Below are 20542 nucleotides of genomic sequence, written 5' to 3'. Positions count from 1 at the left end.
GTGAACCCTTGAGCCGAACCTCTTAGTGCGTACTTTATCCGCTCCAATCTTATGAACCCTGCCATGTCATTGATCCAGGCCTCCACACCCGGGGGCTTAGCTTCTTTCCACATAAGTAGAATCCTTCGCCGGGCTACTAGGGACGCAAAGGCCAAAACATCGGCCTCTCTCGCCGCCTCCACTCCCAGCTCATCTGCAACCCCAAATATAGCCAACCCCCAGCCTGGTTCGACCCGGACCCCCACCACCTTTAAAATCATTTTTGCCACACCCACCCAGAACCCATGCAATACCGGACATGACCAAAACATGTGGGTGTGGTTCGCCGGGCTTCCCGCGCATCTCCCGCACCTATCCTCCACTCCAAAAAATCTACTCAGCCTTGCTCCAGTCATATGTGCCCTGTGTAGAACCTTGAATTGTATCAGGCTGAGCCTGGCACACGAGGACGAAGAGTTTACCCTACTTAGGGCATCTGCCCACAGCCCCCCCTCAATCTCTTCCCCCAGCTCCTCCTCCCATTTTCCCTTCAGCTCCTCTACCATCGTCTCCCCCTTGTCTCTCATTTCCCTATATATATCTGACACCCTACCATCACCCACCCATGCCCCTGAAATCACTCTGTCCTGGATCTCTTGCGCCGGGAGCTGCGGAAATTCCCTCACCTGTTGCTTCACAAATGCCCTCACTTGCATATAGCGAAATGCATTCCCAGGTGGCAACCCATATTTTTCTGTCAGTGCTCCCAGACTCGCGAACATCCCGTCTAAGAACAAGTCCTTCAATTTCGCAATTCCTACTCGCTGCCAAGATTTAAATCCCCCATCTATCCTTCCCGGGACGAACCTATGGTTGTTCCTTATCGGGGACCACACTGAGGCACCCGTCACTCCCTTATGTCGTCTCCACTGCCCCCAAATTTTCAGAGCTGCCACCACCACTGGGTTTGTGGCGTATTTTTTCGGGGAGAACGGTAACGGCGCCATCGCCAGTGCTTTCAGACTAGTTCCCCTACAGGACGCTATCTCCAATCTTTTCCACGCCGCTCCTTTCCCTTCCCTCATCCACTTACATATCATTGACACGTTGGCGGCCCAATAATAATCACTTAGAGTCGGCAGTGCCAGTCCCCCTCTGTCCCTACTGCGCTGCAGGAACCCCCTCTTTACTCTTGGGGTCTTTCCAGCCCACACAAAGCTCATAATACTCTTGTCCACCTTCTTAAAAAAGGCCTTTGTAATCAGTACAGGGAGGCACTGAAACACAAAAAGAAACCTCGGAAGGACTACCATTTCAACCGCCTGCACCCTGCCAGCCAATGACAGGGGCGCCATGTCCCACCTCCTAAAGTCCTCTTCCATCTGCTCTACCAGTCGTGCCAAGTTAAGCTTATGCAAGGTTCCCCAGTTCCTGGCCACCTGGATCCCTAAATACCGGAAATCCCTTGTTACCCTCCTCAATGGTAAATCGTCTATTCCCCTGCCCTGTTCCCCAGGGTGCATCACAAACAGTTCACTCTTCCCCATATTCAATTTATATCCTGAAAATTCTCCAAACTCCCTGAGTGTCTGCATTATCTCAGGCATCCCCTCCACTGGGTCCGCGACATACAACAACAAATCATCCGCGTATAATGACACCCGATGCTCTTCTCCTCCTCTAAGTACCCCCCTCCACTTCCTAGAGCCCCTCAGCGCTATGGCCAGTGGCTCAATTGCCAACGCAAACAGTAACGCGGACAGGGGACATCCCTGTCTTGTACCCCTATATAGTCGGAAGTGGTCAGATCGTTGCCTATTTGTAATCACACTTGCCACCAGGGCCCTGTACAGGAGCTGAACCCATCTAATGAACCCCTCTCCAAATCCAAATCTCCTCAGTACTTCCCACAGGTAGTCCCACTCCACTCTATCAAATGCTTTCTCTGCATCCATCGCCACCACTATCTCCGCCTCCCCCTCCGGTGGGGGCATCATCATCACCCCCAGCAGCCTCCGTATATTAGCATTCAATTGCCTCCCTTTAACAAACCCCGTTTGATCATCATGCACCACCCCAGGGACACAGTCCTCTATCCTCGTCGCCATCACCTTGGCCAAAAGCTTGGCATCTACATTCAAGAGGGAAATAGGCCTGTATGACCCGCACTGCAGCGGGTCCTTGTCTCTTTTCAGGATCAGCGATATCGGCGCCTCCGACATCGTCAGGGGTAGTGTCCCCATTTCCCTAGCCTCATTAAAGGTTCTCGTCATAAGTGGGGCCAGCAGGTCCACGTATTTCCTATAGAACTCCACCGGGAACCCATCCTGTCCCGGGGCCTTCCCTGCCTGCATGTTCCCAATTCCTTTTACCACCTCCTCCACCTCAATCTGCGCTCCCAGTCCTGTCATCTCCTGTTCCTCAACCTTCGGAAACTCCAGCTGGTCTAGGAAACGCATCATTCCCTCTTTCCCTTCCGGGGGTTGAGCCTTATATAGCCTCTCGTAAAATACCTTAAACACCCCGTTCACCCTCTCCGCTCCCCGTTCCATCTTTCCCTCCTCGTCTCTAACCACTCCGATCTCTCTCGCCGCCCCCCTCTTCCTAAGTTGTTGGGCCAGCAGCCGGCTCGCCTTCACTCCATATTCATACTGCACTCCCTGTGCCTTCCTCCATTGTGCCTCCGCCTTACCCGTGGCCAACAAGTCAAAGTCCGTGTGCAATCTCCGTCTTTCCCTGTATAGCCCTTCATCTGGAGCCTCCGCATATTGCCTATCCACCCTCAAAATCTCCCTCAACAATCTCTCCCTTTCTTTACCCTCTTGTTTCCCCTTATGGGCCCTTATGGAGATCAGCTCCCCTCTAACCACCGCCTTCAGCGCCTCCCAGACCACTCCCACCTGGACCTCTCCATCATCATTAATCTCTAGGTACCTTTCAACACATCCCCTCACCCTTACACATACCCCCTCGTCCGCCAACAGTCCCATATCTAATCTCCAGAGTGGGCGCTGTTCCTTTTCCTCTCCTACTTCCAGATCTACCCAATGTGGGGCATGATCTGAAATGGCTATAGCCGAATACTCCATTCCTGCCACCTTCGGGATCAGCGCCCTTCCCAGGACAAAGAAGTCTATCCGGGAGTACACTTTGTGGACATGGGAGAAGAAGGAAAACTCTTTACTCCTTGGCCTAGTAAATCTCCATGGATCCACTCCTCCCATCTGCTCCATAAAGCCCTTAAGCACCTTGGCCGCTGCCGGCCTCCTCCCGGTCCTAGATCTGGACCGGTCCAGCACCGTATTGAAGTCCGTCCCCCACCCCCCCCATTACCAACTTTCCCATCTCCAGGTCCGGGATGCGCCCCAACATACGCTTCATAAAGTTCACGTCATCCCAGTTTGGGGCATATACATTCACCAGCACCACCGCCTCACCTTGCAATCTGCCACTCACCATCACGTATCTACCCCCACTATCCGCCACCATAGTCTTCGCCTCAAACAATACCTGTTTCCCCACCAGTATTGCCACCCCTCTATTTTCGCATCCAAGCCCGAGTGGATTTCGCATCCAAGCCCGAGTGGAATACCTGCCCCACCCATCCTTTTCTTAATCTGACCTGATCCGCCAGTTTCAGGTGCGTCTCCTGAAGCATGACCACGTCTGCCTTTAGCTTCTTTAGGTGCGCAAGTACCCTTGCCCTCTTAATCGGCCCATTCAACCCTCTCATGTTCCACGTGATCAACCGGGTTGGGGGGCTCTTTACCCCCCCCCCCCCTCGTCGACTAGCCATCCCCTTTTTTAGACCAGCTCCTCGCCCGGTTCCCACGCACCTGCTTATCCCCCCAACGGCGCCCTCCCATCCCGACCTTGCTTCCGGAAGTCAGCAAACTTTGGCTGACCTCTGCTTCCCCCGTTTATCCTTAGCCTCCCATTATGTGAGGCCACCTCCTTCCTGCGCCCCCTTTTCCCGCCACAATTTCCATAGCGCGGGAACAAAGCCCGCGCTTCCCTCTCGCCCCCGCCCCTGATGGCGCAGCTCCCTCTCTCCTTCCCCCTCCCCTTCCCCACTGGCACCCACATTTCTTCGTGTCCCCCCCCTTCGAGGGGAAAGAAAATTTTCCCCCATCTGATTCACAGTCCCTTACCACCACCTCACTACTTCATTTCAAACACTCTTTCTCCAATCTAGTCCAACTTCTCCTCTTCAATAAATGTCCACGCCTCTTCTGCCGCCTCGAAGTAGTGGTGTTTGCCCTGGTATGTAACCCACAGTCTTGCCCGATTGAAACTCGCCCTCCTTCTCGCCACCTCCGCACTCCAATCCTGATACACGCGGATCACCGCGTTCTCCCACCTGCTGCTCCGTGTCTTTTTCGCGCATCTCAGGACCATCTGTGTGCCACCACCCCTGTCCTTGTAGCGGTGGAACCTCACCACTATTGCTCGAGGTATTTCTCCTGCCTTTGGTCTTCTCACGAGGACTCGATACGCTCCCTCCACTTCCAGGGGGCCCGTCGGGGCCTCGGCTCCCATTAAGGTATGAAGCATCGTGCTCACATACGCCCCAACGTCGGCTCCCTCTGCCCCTTTGGGAAGTCCCAAGATTCTTAAGTTCTTCCTCCTCGAGCTATTTTCCAGGGCTTCCAGTCTCTCGATACACCTTATGTAGTGCCTCGTGCGTCTCCGTCTTCACCACCAAGCCCTGTATCTCGTCCTCATTCTCGGCAGCTTTTGCCTTCACTCCACGGAGCTCCATCTCTTGGGTCTTCTGCGCCTCCTTTAACCCCTCAATCGCCTGCAGCATCGGCACCTCCTCCTTGAGCTCCTCCACACATCGCCGGAGGAACTCCCAACTGGCCTCCCTTCACCGCCATCTTGCTTCTCACTTCCCTTCTTTGCCGCTGCTCCAGAGGATCCTCCGCAATCTGGCCACTATTATCTCTTCTGTCCATTCACATCCGGGGGGACTCCCTTCTATGTCGCCTCACAGTGGGTTTAGCCTTCGAAAATTGCCGTTGGGGCTCCCGATAAGAGCCCAAAAGTCCGTTAAAACGGGAGGTGCCGAAACATGCGACTTAGCTGGTCATCGCCGCACCCGGAACCACTTCATCCCTTTTTTAACCTGTCGTTTGTACCAATGTGTGCCACCACCACTGGCTGTTCACCCTCCTCCTCCAGAGTGTCCTGTTGCCCCTCTGAGATATCCTTACCCTTACCACCCAAGAGGGAACATACCATCCTGGAGTTTGCAGCCAAGGAAAAGCTTATCTATTCCCCTTACAATTTAATCCCCCTTAACTATTGCACTGCCACACGTTTTACTCCTCCTCTGTGCAGCAGAGCCAGCAAATTTGGCTGCTGCTTTCCACTGAGACTAAAGTATCACTTGTTTTGCAGGGGAATGGCCACAGGAGACTTATGCACTGCCTGCTTAGTCCTCTTGCTCTGCCTGGTCATCACCATTCCCTGCCAGCCTGTGGAGTCTTGGCCTACACAGTGACCACTCGTCTATACATGCTATCCATGATACACTCTGCCTCACGGATGCACTGCAGTGTCCTCATCCACTGCTCCAGTTCCAAAATCCGGGCCGAGAGCGGCAAGGTTGGCACTGTTGCTTCACAGCGCCAGGGACCCGGGTTCGATTCCCGGCTTAGGTCACTGTCTGTGCCGAGTCTGGACGTTCTCCCCGTGTCTGCGTGGGTTTCCTCCGGGTGCTCCGGTTTCCTCCCACAAGTCCCGAAAAACGTGCTTGTTAGGTGTATTGAACATTCTGAATTCTTTCTCCGTGTACCCAAACAGGCATCGTAGTGTGGCGACTAGGGGATTTTCATAGTAACTTTATTGCAGTGCTAATGTAAGCCTACTTGTAACACTAACAAAGATTTTTTCTTTTTTAAACGATACTTCCTGCACACATGCTGGCCGTGAGCACTAGAAATGTTCCCGGCTTCCCATATAGAGCAGGAGGACCACACCACGGCTTTTGAGCGCTCCTGCCATGACTTACCCCTTCAAACCTTTTGGAAGATACTTGAAACCAAATAATATCAATTACTCTCAGGGCCCTTCTTTCCTGTTCCTTGTTACTACAGAATATAGCCCTCACAAACTATAGACCACAAAATATAGACCTTACAAACTACAAGCGATAAAAATAGTAAATACTGAACTGACACCATACTCACCCAGTCAGCTGCTTCCACTTGCCCCGCGTCACTTTTTAATCCTGATGTCACCTCATGAACTCCAATCTCCAAGCTAACACTCGGTTCTCAGTCTCACTCTTTTTTACGCTCTTTTATTCTCCCGGCTCACCCCTCAGTCTCACTTTGTCTCACGTGCCAATGAGGTAAACAGCCTAATAGCTGTCTAATAGGGCATTGTTTGCCACAAATAAAAGTTGTCACAAGTATATATTGAGGGAAAAGGAGAAGAAACAAATGACAACATTAATAGAGAAATAAAGATAAGGAGACAAAGTGTTTGTACACTAATGTGAAATAAGCATATGATTACCCACATGAAATAAGTGTAAAAGCTTTGTTGAGCAATTGATTTGCAGCAGAAATAATTAATGGCTGGTTAAATCAAGAAAATGACAGATAAAATCACTGACTAAAAGAAGTGCATTTTTATGGAGCAGAAATAGATCGGACTCATGAGTTGAAAAGTGCAGAGAACCAAGTGATCACCCCCTATACTATTTAGTTCTCGTGGGTGAAAGATAATTTGTTAAATGGTAGTCATTCAATATCCATGGAATTAAGGGTCCTTATTAAATAAAGCTTGAATTGTTACTTGACATGGTAAAGAGGGAATGCGGATAGTTTTTGATAATGTTTCACATTAGCTTATCACAAGTACGGTAAGATGTTGAAATGTAAATTTGTTAGTTTGAAAAGTGTCTTTCTGAAGAAGTTGTAGTTGGAGAATTAACTTCCTAAAAAATGATAGGTAGCCAGAAATGTCATCTTTTTAGGAAGGAAGAGATTTCAAGCAAGGTAACAAAAGATTTATCTTCAGACTCTTGCTATGATTAACTTGAATAATCCATTGCTAAGTGCATGTATGTGGAAGCACAAAGTATAGGAAATAAGATTAGGAAGTAACGGGCGCATATTCCTATGTGGGAATATTGTGTTGTGGCGATAACCGAACCTGGCACAAGGAAGGGGAAGACTGGGTGTTAAATATTTCTGGTTAAAATGTGTTCAGGAAAAGGGGAGCCGTGGTGGTATTGGTTAAGGAGAGCATTGCAGTGCTGGAGAAAGAGGATGTCTTTGAGGGTTCAAGGACAGAATTATGTTGCTCGGAGTAGTCTGCAGACTGCCAACTAGTGAGAAGAACAAATCTGCAAGAAAATTACAGAGAAATGCAAATGTTATAAAGTAGTTGTGATGGGAGACCTTAATTACCCGAATGTAGACTGGAACAGTGGTAGTATAAAGGGCAGAGAGGGGCAAATGTTCTTCGATTATGGTTAGGAAAATTTCCTACAGTCTAGTCCAACAAGAAAGGATACATTGTTGGATCTGGTTCGTGGAAATGAGATGGGCCAAGTAGGTCCAAGTGACAGTGGGAGAACATTTAGGAGACGGTCGTAATTGTATTCTAAGGTTTTAGGATGATGATGGAGAAGGATAATGGGCAATCCAGGATAAAAATAATAAATTGGTGGATAGCCAACTTCAGTGAGGCAAGAACAGAGTTGGGCCGGTTAAACTGGTTAAAATTTAAAATAAATTTTGAGTACCCAATTCATTTTTCCCAATTAAGGGGCAATTTAGTGTGGCCAATCCACCTACCCTACACATCTTTGGGTTGTGGGGACGAAACCCACGCAAACACAGGGAGAATGTGCAAACTCCACACGGACAGTGACCCAGAGCCGGGATCGAACCTGGGACCCCGTTAGCAGTGCTAACCACTGTGCCACCGTGCTGCCCCGGAACGAAAGGTTTATGGGAAAAGGTGTAACTAGACAATGGGCTACTTTCAAAACAAGAATGCTCTGGACACAGACAAAGTATTCCCTTCAATAGGAAAGGTAGGGGAAACATATCCAGAGCTCTCTGGATGAGAAAAAGGGATTGAAATTAAAATAAGGAAGACAAAATGTGCATATGACACGTGTCAGGTAGAAAATACAGTTGAGAACCAAGAGGAATGCAGAAGGTTCAGAGGAGAGGTGAAAAAGCACATTAGAGAAGTGAAGAGGGATCATGAAAAGTCTGTCAGCCAAAATAAAGGAATCCCAAAGTCTTCTGTTGGCATATAAATAGTAAAAGGGTGGCGGCACGGTGGCGCAATGCTTAGCACTGCTGCCTCAAGGCGCCAAGGACCCGGGTACGATACCGGACCGGGTCACTGTGTGGAATATGCACGTTCTCCCCTTGTCTGCATTGGTCTCAGCCCCCACAACCCAAAGATTTGTAGGATAAGTGGATTGGCCATGCTAAATTGCCCCTTAATTGGGAAAATTAAAAAATAACTAAATAAATACGTAGTACAAGGGTGGTAAAAGGAGTAGGTCCAATTAGGGACCTAAAATGAAATTTACATTTGGATTCTGGGGCATGGCTGAGGTATTAAGTGAATACTTTGCAAAATGAATACTTATTTACCAAGGAAGTAGATGCTACCCAGGAGGACATGGTGAGACATGAGGAAACTGTTCCTCGAAGGGTTCAAAACTGATGAGGAGGAAGTATTGGATAGACTATCGGTACTGAAAATCAACAAGGCACCAGAACAGGATGAGATGCATCTGAGGATATTGAAGGAAGTGAGAGTGGGTACTGGCCATAATCTTCCAGTCTTCTCTGGACTCGGGAGGTGACAGAGGACTGGAGAATTGCAAGGGTATACACCTTTGTTCAAAAAATGTTGTAAGGATAAGCCCAGCAAATACAGGCCTGTCAGATTAACATCAGTGGTAGGAAAGTGTCTCGAAACAATTACCCAGGATAGAATTAATAGTCGAATGGAAAAATGTCTGTTGATTAGGTAGAACCAGCATGGATTTCTTATAATAATAATAATCTTTTATTGTCACAAGTAATTACATTACCACTGCAATGAAGTTACTGTGAAAAGCTCCTAGTCACCACATTCCGGCACCTGTTCGGGTGCACAGAGGGAGTATTCAGAATGTCCAAATTACCTACCAGCACATCTTTCAGGGAGGAAATCCATAACGGGGAAATCGCGTTTAACTAACTTGCTGGAGTTTTAAGCAGGTAACAGAATGGGTTGATGAGAGTAATGCTGTTGATGTAGTGTACATGAACTTTCAGAAGGCATTTGATATGGTGCCACACAACAGACTTGAGAAAAGTTATAGCTCATGCAATAACAGGGACAGTAGCAGCATGGATGCAAAATTGACTGAATAATGGAATCAGTACATAATGTTCAATGGACACTTTTTTGCTAGAGAAAAGCTTGTAGTGGTGGAACGTTCCCAGGGGTCGGCATTGGGACCCTTGCTTTTCCTGATATAAACGATCTAGATCTTGTGTGCAGGGGACAATTTCAAAGTTTGCGGATGACACAAAACTTGGAAGTATTTTGTAAACTGTGAAGAGGACAGTGAAGAACTTCAAAAGGACATAGACAAAGTTGGTGGAGTGGGCAGATAGGTGTCAGATGAAATCTATGTGGAGAAGTATGAGGTGATGCATTTTAGTAGGAAGAACTTGGGTGGACAATGCAAAATAAGGGGTAAATGAGAAGCAGAGGGATCTTGGTGTATATGTGCACAGATCATTGAAGGTGGCAGGACAGGTGGAGGGAGCAGTTAATAAAGTATATAATGTTCTGGCCTTTATTAATTGGAGAATAGGAGGAATACAAGAGCAAGAGGTCATGCTGAACTTCTACAAGATACTGGTTAGACCTCAGCTGTGCACAGTTCTGGGCGCCACACTATAGGAAGGATGTGAATGCATTGGAGAGAATGCAGAAGAGGATTACAAGAATGGTACCAGGGATGTGAAACATCTGTTATGAGGATAGTTTAGAGAGGTTGGGACTGATCATCTTAAGGAGAAGACGGCTGAGAGGAGATTTGATAGTGATGTTGAAAGCCATGACAGGGCAAGTCAGGATAGATAGAAACTGTTCCCGCTCATAAAAGCATAAAGAATGGGAGGGCACAGATTTGAAGTGATTTTCAAAAGAAGCAAATGTGATGTGAGAAAACTTTTTCACAAAATGAGTGGTTCTGGTCTAGAATGCACTGCCTAGAAGTGTGTTTGAGACATTCAAGAGGGCATTAGATGATTACATGATGTCCAGGGGAATGGCACAAAGTCATGATGTTCATTTGGAAAGCTGGTGCAGACAATATAGGCCAAATGGCCTCCTCCTGCACCCAAACAATTCTGAAGTTTGTGGGTTATCCAAAAGTAGGAGGCAGGTAACAAAATTCAAGCAGGTTGCGAATAAAATGGATCTTTTACATAATTGCACTAATTGGTATCAAATGCAGTCAATAAAGGTGATTTTGTTGCTGTTTAAGAGTTTATTAGATGTATCTGAAATATTGCAATTCTGGACACCATGGTTGGACCTTTCTAATCTTTAAACAATTTGTATATTTCTGAACAACAAAAACATGAGGCATGACAGTAACTACTTTTAGAAAAACCTATACAGCACAGCAGAAATTCCTGTATGACAAAGCCTTTCATTATTTATAACTGAATATAACTATATATTCAGCTGTTACTGAATTTACTATTTTTAATGATTCCAACTTTGATCCTATAGTCTGATCCCTGAACTTTGATGTTGTTCTATACACTACTTATTGATCTAAAATCTTATACAACAGCCCTTTTTATTACTTAATATTGTGCAAAGTCGCAAATACTTAAATTAACTCTTCTCCTGCAGAGTCAGAAGTAATTTGCAGGTTGAAATAAATATTTGAGACTGTTGTTAATGCAAAGTCGACTGTTCAGCATCCATTATCAACAAAATATTTATTCCTCTTCCAGATATTCTAATCTAATTCTGAATCTGTTCTCGCTAATGGTAGATGCCAATATTCCAGACATTGCTTTGGAGCCTGACAAGACTGTGAAAAAGGTAATCTTGAAACAAGTAGTTGAATTTGCTTACCAGTGTATAATATTTTCTTTTAAACTTGACAATCTCAATTATAGATAATACAATTATTCTAATACACTAAATAAAATCTAATTCTTTTGGATCCAAATCAATATGCTGTTTTATGAGTATTTATTACCTTTTAAGTGAGATTGATTTTAAACCTTATGTAAATGTAACCCTTTCCAGTTTTATTTGTCACATCCTTAAATTTTTTTCAGACATGAGGAAGGTGAATTCCCAAAATCATTTTAATCTGATGTATTATGTATTTCACTCTGCCAAAAACAAATTTATTTTTCCCCACACATTCTTTACTTATTGCATTGTGGCTACTACATTGTAAGGAAGAGTTTTAATTGATAAATAAAAACTGCTACTGGCATGTAGAGAGATGTAATAATTCTGTTGACATTAAGGTGCATTTAAACAGTCAGTAACTGCCACTTGTACTTAATGAACCCTTACAGAAGAGAAAGTGTTCAGTCACTTTTTAAACAAGGAGAAATGAAAAATTTGAATCAAGTTGACCGCTTTTTTCAAATAATTACTCCCAGGATATGGGCACGCTGGCAAAACTGCAAGTATTGCCCATCCTAAATTGCCTTGTGAAGCTGGTGGTGTAATTGAAGATTAGGAGTCGGTGATTAATTGATATCTTGTTGGAGATGGTCTTGTATAATGGTACTTGTATTATGAGAATGTTACCTACTAGTTGTGAAGCAAGCCTGGATATTGTCCAAAGTCTTGATGTTTTATGACGAGAGAGTGAAGAATAAAGTTTATTCTAGATTTGTCAGTGAAGGATCCCGCGCTTTGACTAAAACCACTGGAGTGTCCTTTCATTTGATTGATTGATATTTATTGTCACATGTAACGAAGTACAGTGAAAAGTATTTTTCTGCGGCCAAAGGAACGTACCCAGTTTGTACATAAAAGACAAAAGAATAATCGACAGAGTACGTTGACAGTGGTGCATCAACAAATAGTGATTAGTTACAGTGCGGAGCAAGGCCAGCATAGGGTGCCGTGAATAGTGTTCTTACAGGGAACAGATCAGTCCAAGGGAGAGTCGTTGAGGAGTCTAGTAACTGTGGGGAAGAAGCTGTTCCTGTGTCTGGATGTGCGGATCCTCAGACGTCTGTATCTTCTGCCTGATGGAAAGGTCTGGAAGAGGGCAAAGCCTGGGTGTGAGGGGTCTCTAACATGCTGTCTGCCTTTCTGAGGCAGCGGGAGGTGTATACAGAATCAATGGGAGGATGGCAAGCTTGTGTGATGCGTTTGGCTGAGTTCACCACACTCTGCAGTTTCTTGCTGTCTTGGGCCGAGCGGTTGCCATACAAACTGTAATGCAGCCGGATAGGATGCTCTCTATGGCACTTCTGTAGAAGTTGGTGAGAGTCGATGCAGACATGCCGAATTTCTTTAGCTTCCGTAGGAAGTAGAGACCTTGTTGGGCTTTCTTGATTGTTGCATCAAGGTGAGTGGACCAGAACAGACTGTTGATGATGGTGGCCCCCAGGAACTTAAAGCTATCGACCATCTCTACTTCAGAGCCATTGATGTAGACAGGGGTGTGTGTCGTGCTAGGCTTCCTGAAGTCGATGATCAGTTCCTTGGTTTTTCCAGCATTTAGAGAGCGGTTGTTTTTGGTACACCACGCAACCAAGTGATCTGTCTCCCTTCTGTCGTCTGATTCGTCATTGTTTGAGATACGAATCACCACAGTCGTATCATCTGCAAACTTATAGGTTGAATTGGAGTTGAACCGCGCCACATAGTCGTGTGTGTACAGGGAGTACAGTAGAGGACTGAGCGCACATCCTTGCATGAACTCCTCCCCCCACCCCCCGACCTCAAATTTTCTGGGGCCTCGTGGATTGTGACTGAAGCTGTTTGTTACTTTCACATAAAAGATGGCTACTTTTAACTCCTCGGAGCTAGGCTGCCAATGAGCTTGTAACTGGAGTAGGTTTGGCTTGATGGTAGAATTGATGAATCCTTTTGTTAACGATTGCTAGGGTTGTAATTAACTGTGGAGGTTATTGTTTATTTTTGCTATGTTAAGGACATACCTGAACAACATTTTACTTGTGTATTGTCCTAGCTGTACTGGAGCAGTTTGGGTTGGTGGCAGCTAGACCTGGCATATAGGGCGGGATTCTCCACTCCCACGCCAAAGTGGCCGCGCCGTCGTGAACGCCGTCGAGGTTCACGACGCCGCGAAACGGCCCCAATCCCGACCGATTCAGGCCCTGACAATGGGCTAGGATCGGGGCCGCGTCATCTACACGCGCCAGGCCTTGTCGCCCGCGTAAAGGCGGAGCCGCATATATGACGCGGCCGCGCCGCATAACTGGCGTCATCCGCGCATGCGTGGGTTGGCCGGCGCCAACCCGCGCATGCGTGGTTGCCGTCCTCTCTAAGTCCGCCCCGCAAGAAGATGGCGGACGGATCTTGCGGGGCCGCGGAAGAAAGGAGGTCCTCCTTCAGAGAGGACGGCCCGACGATCGGTGGGCACCGATCGCGGGCCACCCCACATTTGAGGTCCCCCCCCGGGTGCAGGATCCCCCCTCGCTCCCCCCGCAGACCGCCCCCCCCCCCCCCAGCGTTCACGCACCGTTCACGACGGCAGCGACCAGGTGTGGACGGCGCCGGGGGAAACCAGCCGTTTTGGCCTGGCCGCTCGGCCCATCCGGGCCTGAGTATAGCGGGGGTGCCGGAGAATCGCCATTTTGGGTGTCTCCGGCCTGCGGCCCGCGGAACTCGACCGGGCCGTTCCCGTCGCTTGGGAGAATCGCGGGAGGGCGTCGGACCGGCGTCCCGGGAAATTTTGGCGGCCCAGGCGATTCTCCCAACCGGCGCGCGAGTGGAGAATCTCGCCCATAAAGTCAAGATTTTATTAAAACCCTGGGCTTTTGCAATGTCCAGTGCATCCAGCAACTGCTTAATGATATGTGGAATGACAAAATCGTCATTATATTGGCGACTCTCATTTCCAGGTCCTCGGGAGGAGGCCAAATAGGATTATCCACTTTAGCACTTTTGGCTGATGTATAGAAATTGAATGCTGTGTTCCAGCATTTTGATAAGTGATTCCACCATCAACTTGTGAAAGATGTAACCTTTATGGCTAAAACACTTTGTACAAGTGAAGGTGACTTTTGTATTGTTCAGAACAAGAACATTTTGATTAAGCTGTGTTTATGTGGTAGGACAGATGTAAGAGGTAATCACTGTACCAAGATATTTTCATTAGTCTCATACAGACATCTGCCATGTTAAAATTTAAACATTGATTTAGATGAGCTGAATGAAAAATGGAGAAGAAGTGCTAGCATGGTAATTATGTGTAGGAAATGAATTAAAATTTCAATATATACTATTTTGCCACAGCATTTCAGAGATAAAATGGGAATCTTGTGCCATCTAATTTTTGTGTGTTAAAGTGCATAGAGATGGTACAAAGGAGGCACTTTGTCTGATCTTTGCCCTCTTTTTTGGGGCGATGCTGGGCAGTAAATGGTTTCACTTTTGAACTAATGTTTCCTCTTTAGGATGTTGAAAGTGAAAAGCATACTGTCTGGTTATGGTGGGAGAAGGGACGAGTGCAGGACACATTTAAATTCTAATTGAAGGATCCCTGAGAACATCCTGTTCCAACTGATACTGATTTTTCCTCATTTCAATGCCCCTGGATGCTCTTATGCACCACATCTTTAGGCGCTACTTCCTGATTCAAGGAAAGAATGAAAAGTGAACCTGTAAGAAAATCAAAAATGGAGAACTCTCTTACCAAGCAAAATGTTATAAATAATTTTTTTTCCCATACATGAAGGAGAGAATCTATCTCCACTTGAAGGGGAAGGTTTGATCAGGAATAGTCAGCGTGGCTTTGTCAGAGGGGGGATCATACCTAACAAATTTGATTGAATTTTTTGAGGAAGTGATCAAGTGTGTAGATGAGGATAGTGCAGTTGATGTAGTTTACATGGATTTCAGTAAAGCCTTTGACAAGATTCCACATGGGAGATTTATAAAGAAGGCAAATGCACTCAAGGTGACTTGATAAAGTGGATTCAAAATTGACTTGGTTGTAGGAGACAGAGGGTGATGACAGTGGCATACTACAGGTATCTGTGCTGGGTCCCCTATTATTTGTCATTTATGTAAACCATATAGATGACCACGTGGGAGGTAGGATCAGTACATTTACGGATGATGCACAGATTCGCCAAGTGGTTAACAGTGAGGTTGAGTGTCTTGGGTTGCAGGAAGACATAGAAGGGATGGTCAAAAGGGCAGATAAATTACAGGTGGAATTTAACCCTGGAAAGTGAGATGATTCACGTTGGAAGGAATAATTTGACAAGGGAGTAATCTATGAATGGCATGATGCTGGGAAGTTCTGAGGGACAAAGGGACATTGGCGTATTTTTCCATAGATTTCTGAAGGCAGAAGGGCAGGTTAAATAGGGTGGTAAAAAAGGCATATGGAACACTTGTCCTTATCAATCGAGGCATAGATTACTAAAGCAGGGAGGTCATGTTGGAGTTGTATAAAACTTGGTGAGGCCACAGCTGGAGTACTTTGTGCCGTTCTGGTCACCACATTATAGGAAGGATGTGATTTCATGGGAGGAAGTGCAAAAGAGTTTCACCAGGATGTTGCCTGGGAAGTTACGGAAAGTGGTTGGATGGGCTTGGGTTGTTTTCATTGGAGCAGAGAAGACTGAGGGTGGCTGATCCCCTGTAATTTCATAGAATTTACAGTGCAGAAGGAGGCCATTCGGCCCATCGAGTCTGCACCGTCCCTTGGAAAGAGCACCCTACTCAAGCCCATACTTCCACCCTATCCCTGTAACCCCACCCAACACTAAGGACAATTTAGAATGACCAGTCCATCTAACCTGCACATCTTTGGACTGTGGGAGGAAACCGGAGCACCCTGAGGAAACCACGCAGACACTGGGAGATTGTGCAGACTCCACACAGACAGTGACTCAGCTGGGAATCAAACCTGGGACCCTGGAGCTGTGAAGCAAGTGTGCTTCCCACTGTGCTACCGTGCTGCCCACGAGGTGTACAAGATTATGAGCGGAATGGACAAGAAGGACAGGGAGCAGTTGTTCCCCTTAATTAAATGGTCAGTTCAAGGGGCACAAGTTCAAGGTGAGGGGCAGGAGGTTTAGGGCGGTGACGGTCTGGAATGCACTGCCTGAGAGGGTGGTAGAGGCGGGTTGCATCACATCCTTTAAAAAGTACCTGGATGAGCACTTGGCACGTCATAACATTCAAGGCCAAGTGCTGGCAAATGGGACTAGGTAGGTAGATCAGGTGTTTTTCACGTATCAACTTGATGGGCCGAAGGCCTCTTCTGAACATATTGTGTTGTTCAATTCATTCAACTGTGAAATAATAAAGCTTCCTTGCAACAGTGGAAGGTGGCCATAGTAGAAGGCTTCCCATCACTCTCATAATAGTTATTTGTGCAGACATTTTGGGCCCTATAAATTTGGATTTGTTTGTAATTGATGTGCCCTGTTAGGCACCAGTTGTGTTGGCTGTTGGAACAAATTGAGAGCTAGTTTTTATCTTTGAAGAAGATTAATTTTCCAAACAATTTTCTGGTGTTACAGGAGGACACATTCTTGGATGTTCTTTCCTGACATGCTGATAAAATAATGATGCAACCTGTCTGTTTTTAATAACCAATGCACTGGGTCTTGTTCTGTGGAACGTATAACTGTTAACCTTCCATATATTGCCTTGAACTTGTCATAAGAGCAATTTCAGGCTGAACAAGAATAATTTTTTGCTATTTTTACGGAGATCTTTCGTCGCTACTCCAATCCCATATACCTTTGAACTGAGTAGAATTAATTGTGTGTCATCTTTGTCTGCAGCTTACCTCTTTTTAAAGCAAGCGGCAGATATGTTGGCAACATCCAGTAATGTTGAGTAATGCAATTTTAAATCTCTGCAATTTTACCGTTTTACATATTAAAGATTTTGTGCTAACATGCTAGAAGATATTACGTACGCAAAACCTGCGCATTTATTTTAAAAGAAGATATTTTTTAAAATTCAGGCATAACCATAGAATATCCCATTATTAAATTTGTGTTTGGCTTTCCCTCCCGTGTGCACGTTTCCAAACGTTTGTTCACGTGAGGAAATGGTGAAGCTTTCCATCATCTATGTGTTAGTGTAAGTTACTGTAGATGTCATTTTCTTAAATGTAACATCTTACTAACTATCAAATTCATTTGGGGAACAGGGATTATTGACTTGTAATTCAACAAAGCTGGATACACCCATCCCTCTTGGGATTGTTACAGATACCAATAGGTGAAGGAATTTTGGCTTATGATCATAATTTAAGATATCAGAGGGAAAACACAAAATAAGATCCTGGAATGAATGGTGGTGCATTTGTTTTCTATTTTATTCTGTATCTTACAAAGAGAGTACTAAACTTTTTAGGTGAATTATTCTTATCTACCATTAATTATGAAAATAACAAGTTTGAAATCTATTAATACAAATTGCACATTTGTTGGTGTGTTTAGTTAAAAGTGTTGTTCCAACTTACAGGTCCAGGACAAATTCCGCCTTGATCTTTCTGATGAGGAAGCAGTTCATTACATGCAGAGTTTGATAGATGAAAGTGTGGGTGCCTTGTTTGCTGCAGTGGTGGAACAAATACACAAATTTGCTCAGGTTGGTCACCAATAAAATTTAGCATTTTGGGGGGGCTTTAAAGTTTAAACTCCAAAAACTTTATTAGCAAAACTAGCTAGGAACATAATCCAGTAAAAATTTGCTAATCATCTGACTTCTGCCATTCTTCCATATTGAAGATCCATGTTTTTGCATATTTGCTTATTTAGGATAGAACTGTATGAATTTACAGCTATATGGCTCTGTTTGTGACAGCTGAGGAAATACTTCATTGTCAGCTCTTTCCGTTTTGTTATAATTGCAACTGTGTATTGAAATTAATCCAGAGTGTCATTATTTCCCTATCAGTTTGAGCGTATTTCAAGTAAGAACCATCTCTGTGTCAGTTAATATACACTATAGGTGCACTATAAAGGCTAATTTACAACATTCTCAGGTTTCACCATGGCTATAAGAAAAGCAATTATAATGCAGCAAGCTGGTTGTGAATTTCTCGATGACTAAGCATTCAACTTTCTTCCCTTTATTTTAGTACTGGAGAAGATAAATTCTATCTTTCTGTAGAGGCTGAACATGCCATGACCACTGAAGAGGAATCTCATCTGTTGCAAGATTTGAGGTTTACTGCACAAGAGCAAATTGGAGTGCAGTTCATTTCGTAAATAATTCAACAATAAGAAAATGTTCTGCACTAAAGTTTACATAACAAAAATATTGCAATCTATATTCATAGTGCTAATCTTTTCAGTGGCCAGTTGTGTGAGAGAACTGAACCAAGTATTGAGCGGCATCCCAGGGAAAATATTAGCAAAGTTATTTTCTTATGATGAGTTCTGGAGGAGTACTCCCAGTGCACAGTGCTGTATATTGTAACAAATTTGTAGGTTTGTGACTTTTGCCATTCAATTACAGTGAAAATACCAAAAAAAAAGTTTATTTTTTTGCAGTTGAACTGTTATCATGAAAATGCTTGAACTATGTTGTAAACTGTATCTAATGCTGTTACTGCCTAAAATATAATTTTTCAATTTTCATGCAAACTGTTTTACACAAATTTACAACTTGCTCTCCGCTAAATTCACACATCTAACCTGAGTTCTATATAAAAGTAGAACAAAAATGCATTGAGCTGTAGAGCAGTTTTTATGCACACATCTAACCTGAGTTCTATATAAAAGTGGAACAAAGGAGCATTGAGCTGTAGAGCAGTTTTTATGAATGTATTTAGTAATTTCAACAGAGTACTGTACATAGAGCAATAAATAATATAAAATTAATTAATTTGTGTGGTCTTTTCACCATCCCAGACTTTATCGAGTTGTCATATAAGGTATGGAGGTTGTTGTGAATGCTGGAGGCTAAACAACTATGCCTCAAAATATTTCTACAGGATCTTCTCAGGGGGTATTCTATGCCCAATCATCTTTAAATACTTCATCAATGTGTTCCCTTCACCATTAGGTCAGAGGTGCAACTGATTGATGATTAATATTGATGCCATTGAAATTTCAATGATGCATGTGGCCATAGTCTGGTGGATAAAATCTGAATGACAGCCAGACTTGGACTAATTGTGGCAATTAACATCTGACAACACAAGTGCCAGGCAACAACAATCTCCAACAAAACTGAATCTAACCACCTCGCCTTGACATTCACTGGCATTGCCATCACTGAACTCCCCACCAATATTGTAGGAGTCACCATTGACCAGGAAAACCCAACTGGGCAAATTGCATAAATATCATAGTTACTATAACATATCAGATACTGAGTATTCTGCAGCAAGTGGCTCGTTTGACATCTCAAAGCTTCTCTACTCTTTGCAAGGCACAAGTCAGGAGTGAGATAGATTACTCTGCAAATACCCCAAACATGCAGCTACAATAGTCAAGAAGCTTGACACCACTCGGAATACCACAATCCTCTTGATCATCACTTTATCCTCATGATTTCACTTCTGGACCTTGAAATATTTTGCTATTACGCACTAGGTTAGGCTTGTCCAACTTTTTCACGTGGGGTTGGGCCACAATTCCATTTTTATTTTCTCACTCAAGGGGCCGATGAGCAAATTTCAGGAAGATGATGTTCAGCACAACATTAACCATTAATTTTTTTTAAAAGTTGGGGTATGACGAAAAGAAACAACTTACTGACCAAAAATATAGCAACATCAAAATATTAATTGATAATTTTAAAAATGAGACATTAATAAAAATGACCATTTCGAAAATGAGATGGTCAGCGACACTTCCAGTCTCTGTGCCAGTGGGTGTATGTGTTGATGGGTGGTGTGTTGCTGTGTTTCTCTCATATTTTCTGCTGATAGGCTCGCTAGTGAGAGGAGTGGCCTGTGATTTGAGGAGCAGCCCCTTTGCAAAATATTTAACTTCACGAATCTGTCTGACCGGCATATTGGACAGTGGCTCCAGTGTCTCACAGATTGGCTTCGGGAGCTGAGGGTTGGACAAACCTGCACTGGATGAATGAATAAATATGTGTGGTCGTACTATAGCCTAGACATCCACCCAAAGGAATGCTGTGGTTGCAGTGTTTACTAATTGGAGAATGCAATGCAAAAATTCATTGAGACTTATTCAGCCCCTCCTCCAAACCTATGACTTCAACCACAATGGTCTGCAATGCACGGGAGCAATACCACCTTAAATTTGTCCTAGAAGATTTTTTCTTTAAAAAGCTATGGGAAGTCATTTGCATTCCTGGCAGGCAAGCTCCACATGGAATTAAATTT

At 44.8% G+C, this 20542-nt stretch overlaps 1 protein-coding gene across 4 annotated transcripts in view; it reads left to right on the top strand.

The window, feature by feature from the left end:
- pik3c3 (phosphatidylinositol 3-kinase, catalytic subunit type 3) overlaps positions 1-19064 on the top strand; it is a 138601-nt gene extending 119537 nt beyond the window's left edge. For all 4 annotated transcript variants that reach the window (XM_072497151.1, XM_072497150.1, XM_072497148.1 and 1 more), the window contains 3 exons: positions 10992-11082; positions 17701-17826; positions 18320-19064. In XM_072497151.1, the coding sequence (XP_072353252.1) occupies positions 10992-11082; positions 17701-17826; positions 18320-18334 (232 nt within the window). In that variant the 3' untranslated portion in view covers positions 18335-19064. The remainder of the gene's footprint in view (positions 1-10991; positions 11083-17700; positions 17827-18319) is intronic.
- Positions 19065-20542: the final 1478 nt, after the last annotated feature.

The sequence above is a fragment of the Scyliorhinus torazame genome, chromosome 3 (genome assembly GCF_047496885.1).
Source record: "Scyliorhinus torazame isolate Kashiwa2021f chromosome 3, sScyTor2.1, whole genome shotgun sequence".
NCBI classification, from domain to species: Eukaryota; Metazoa; Chordata; class Chondrichthyes; order Carcharhiniformes; family Scyliorhinidae; genus Scyliorhinus; species Scyliorhinus torazame.
This window is presented reverse-complemented; position numbering and strand designations above follow the sequence as displayed.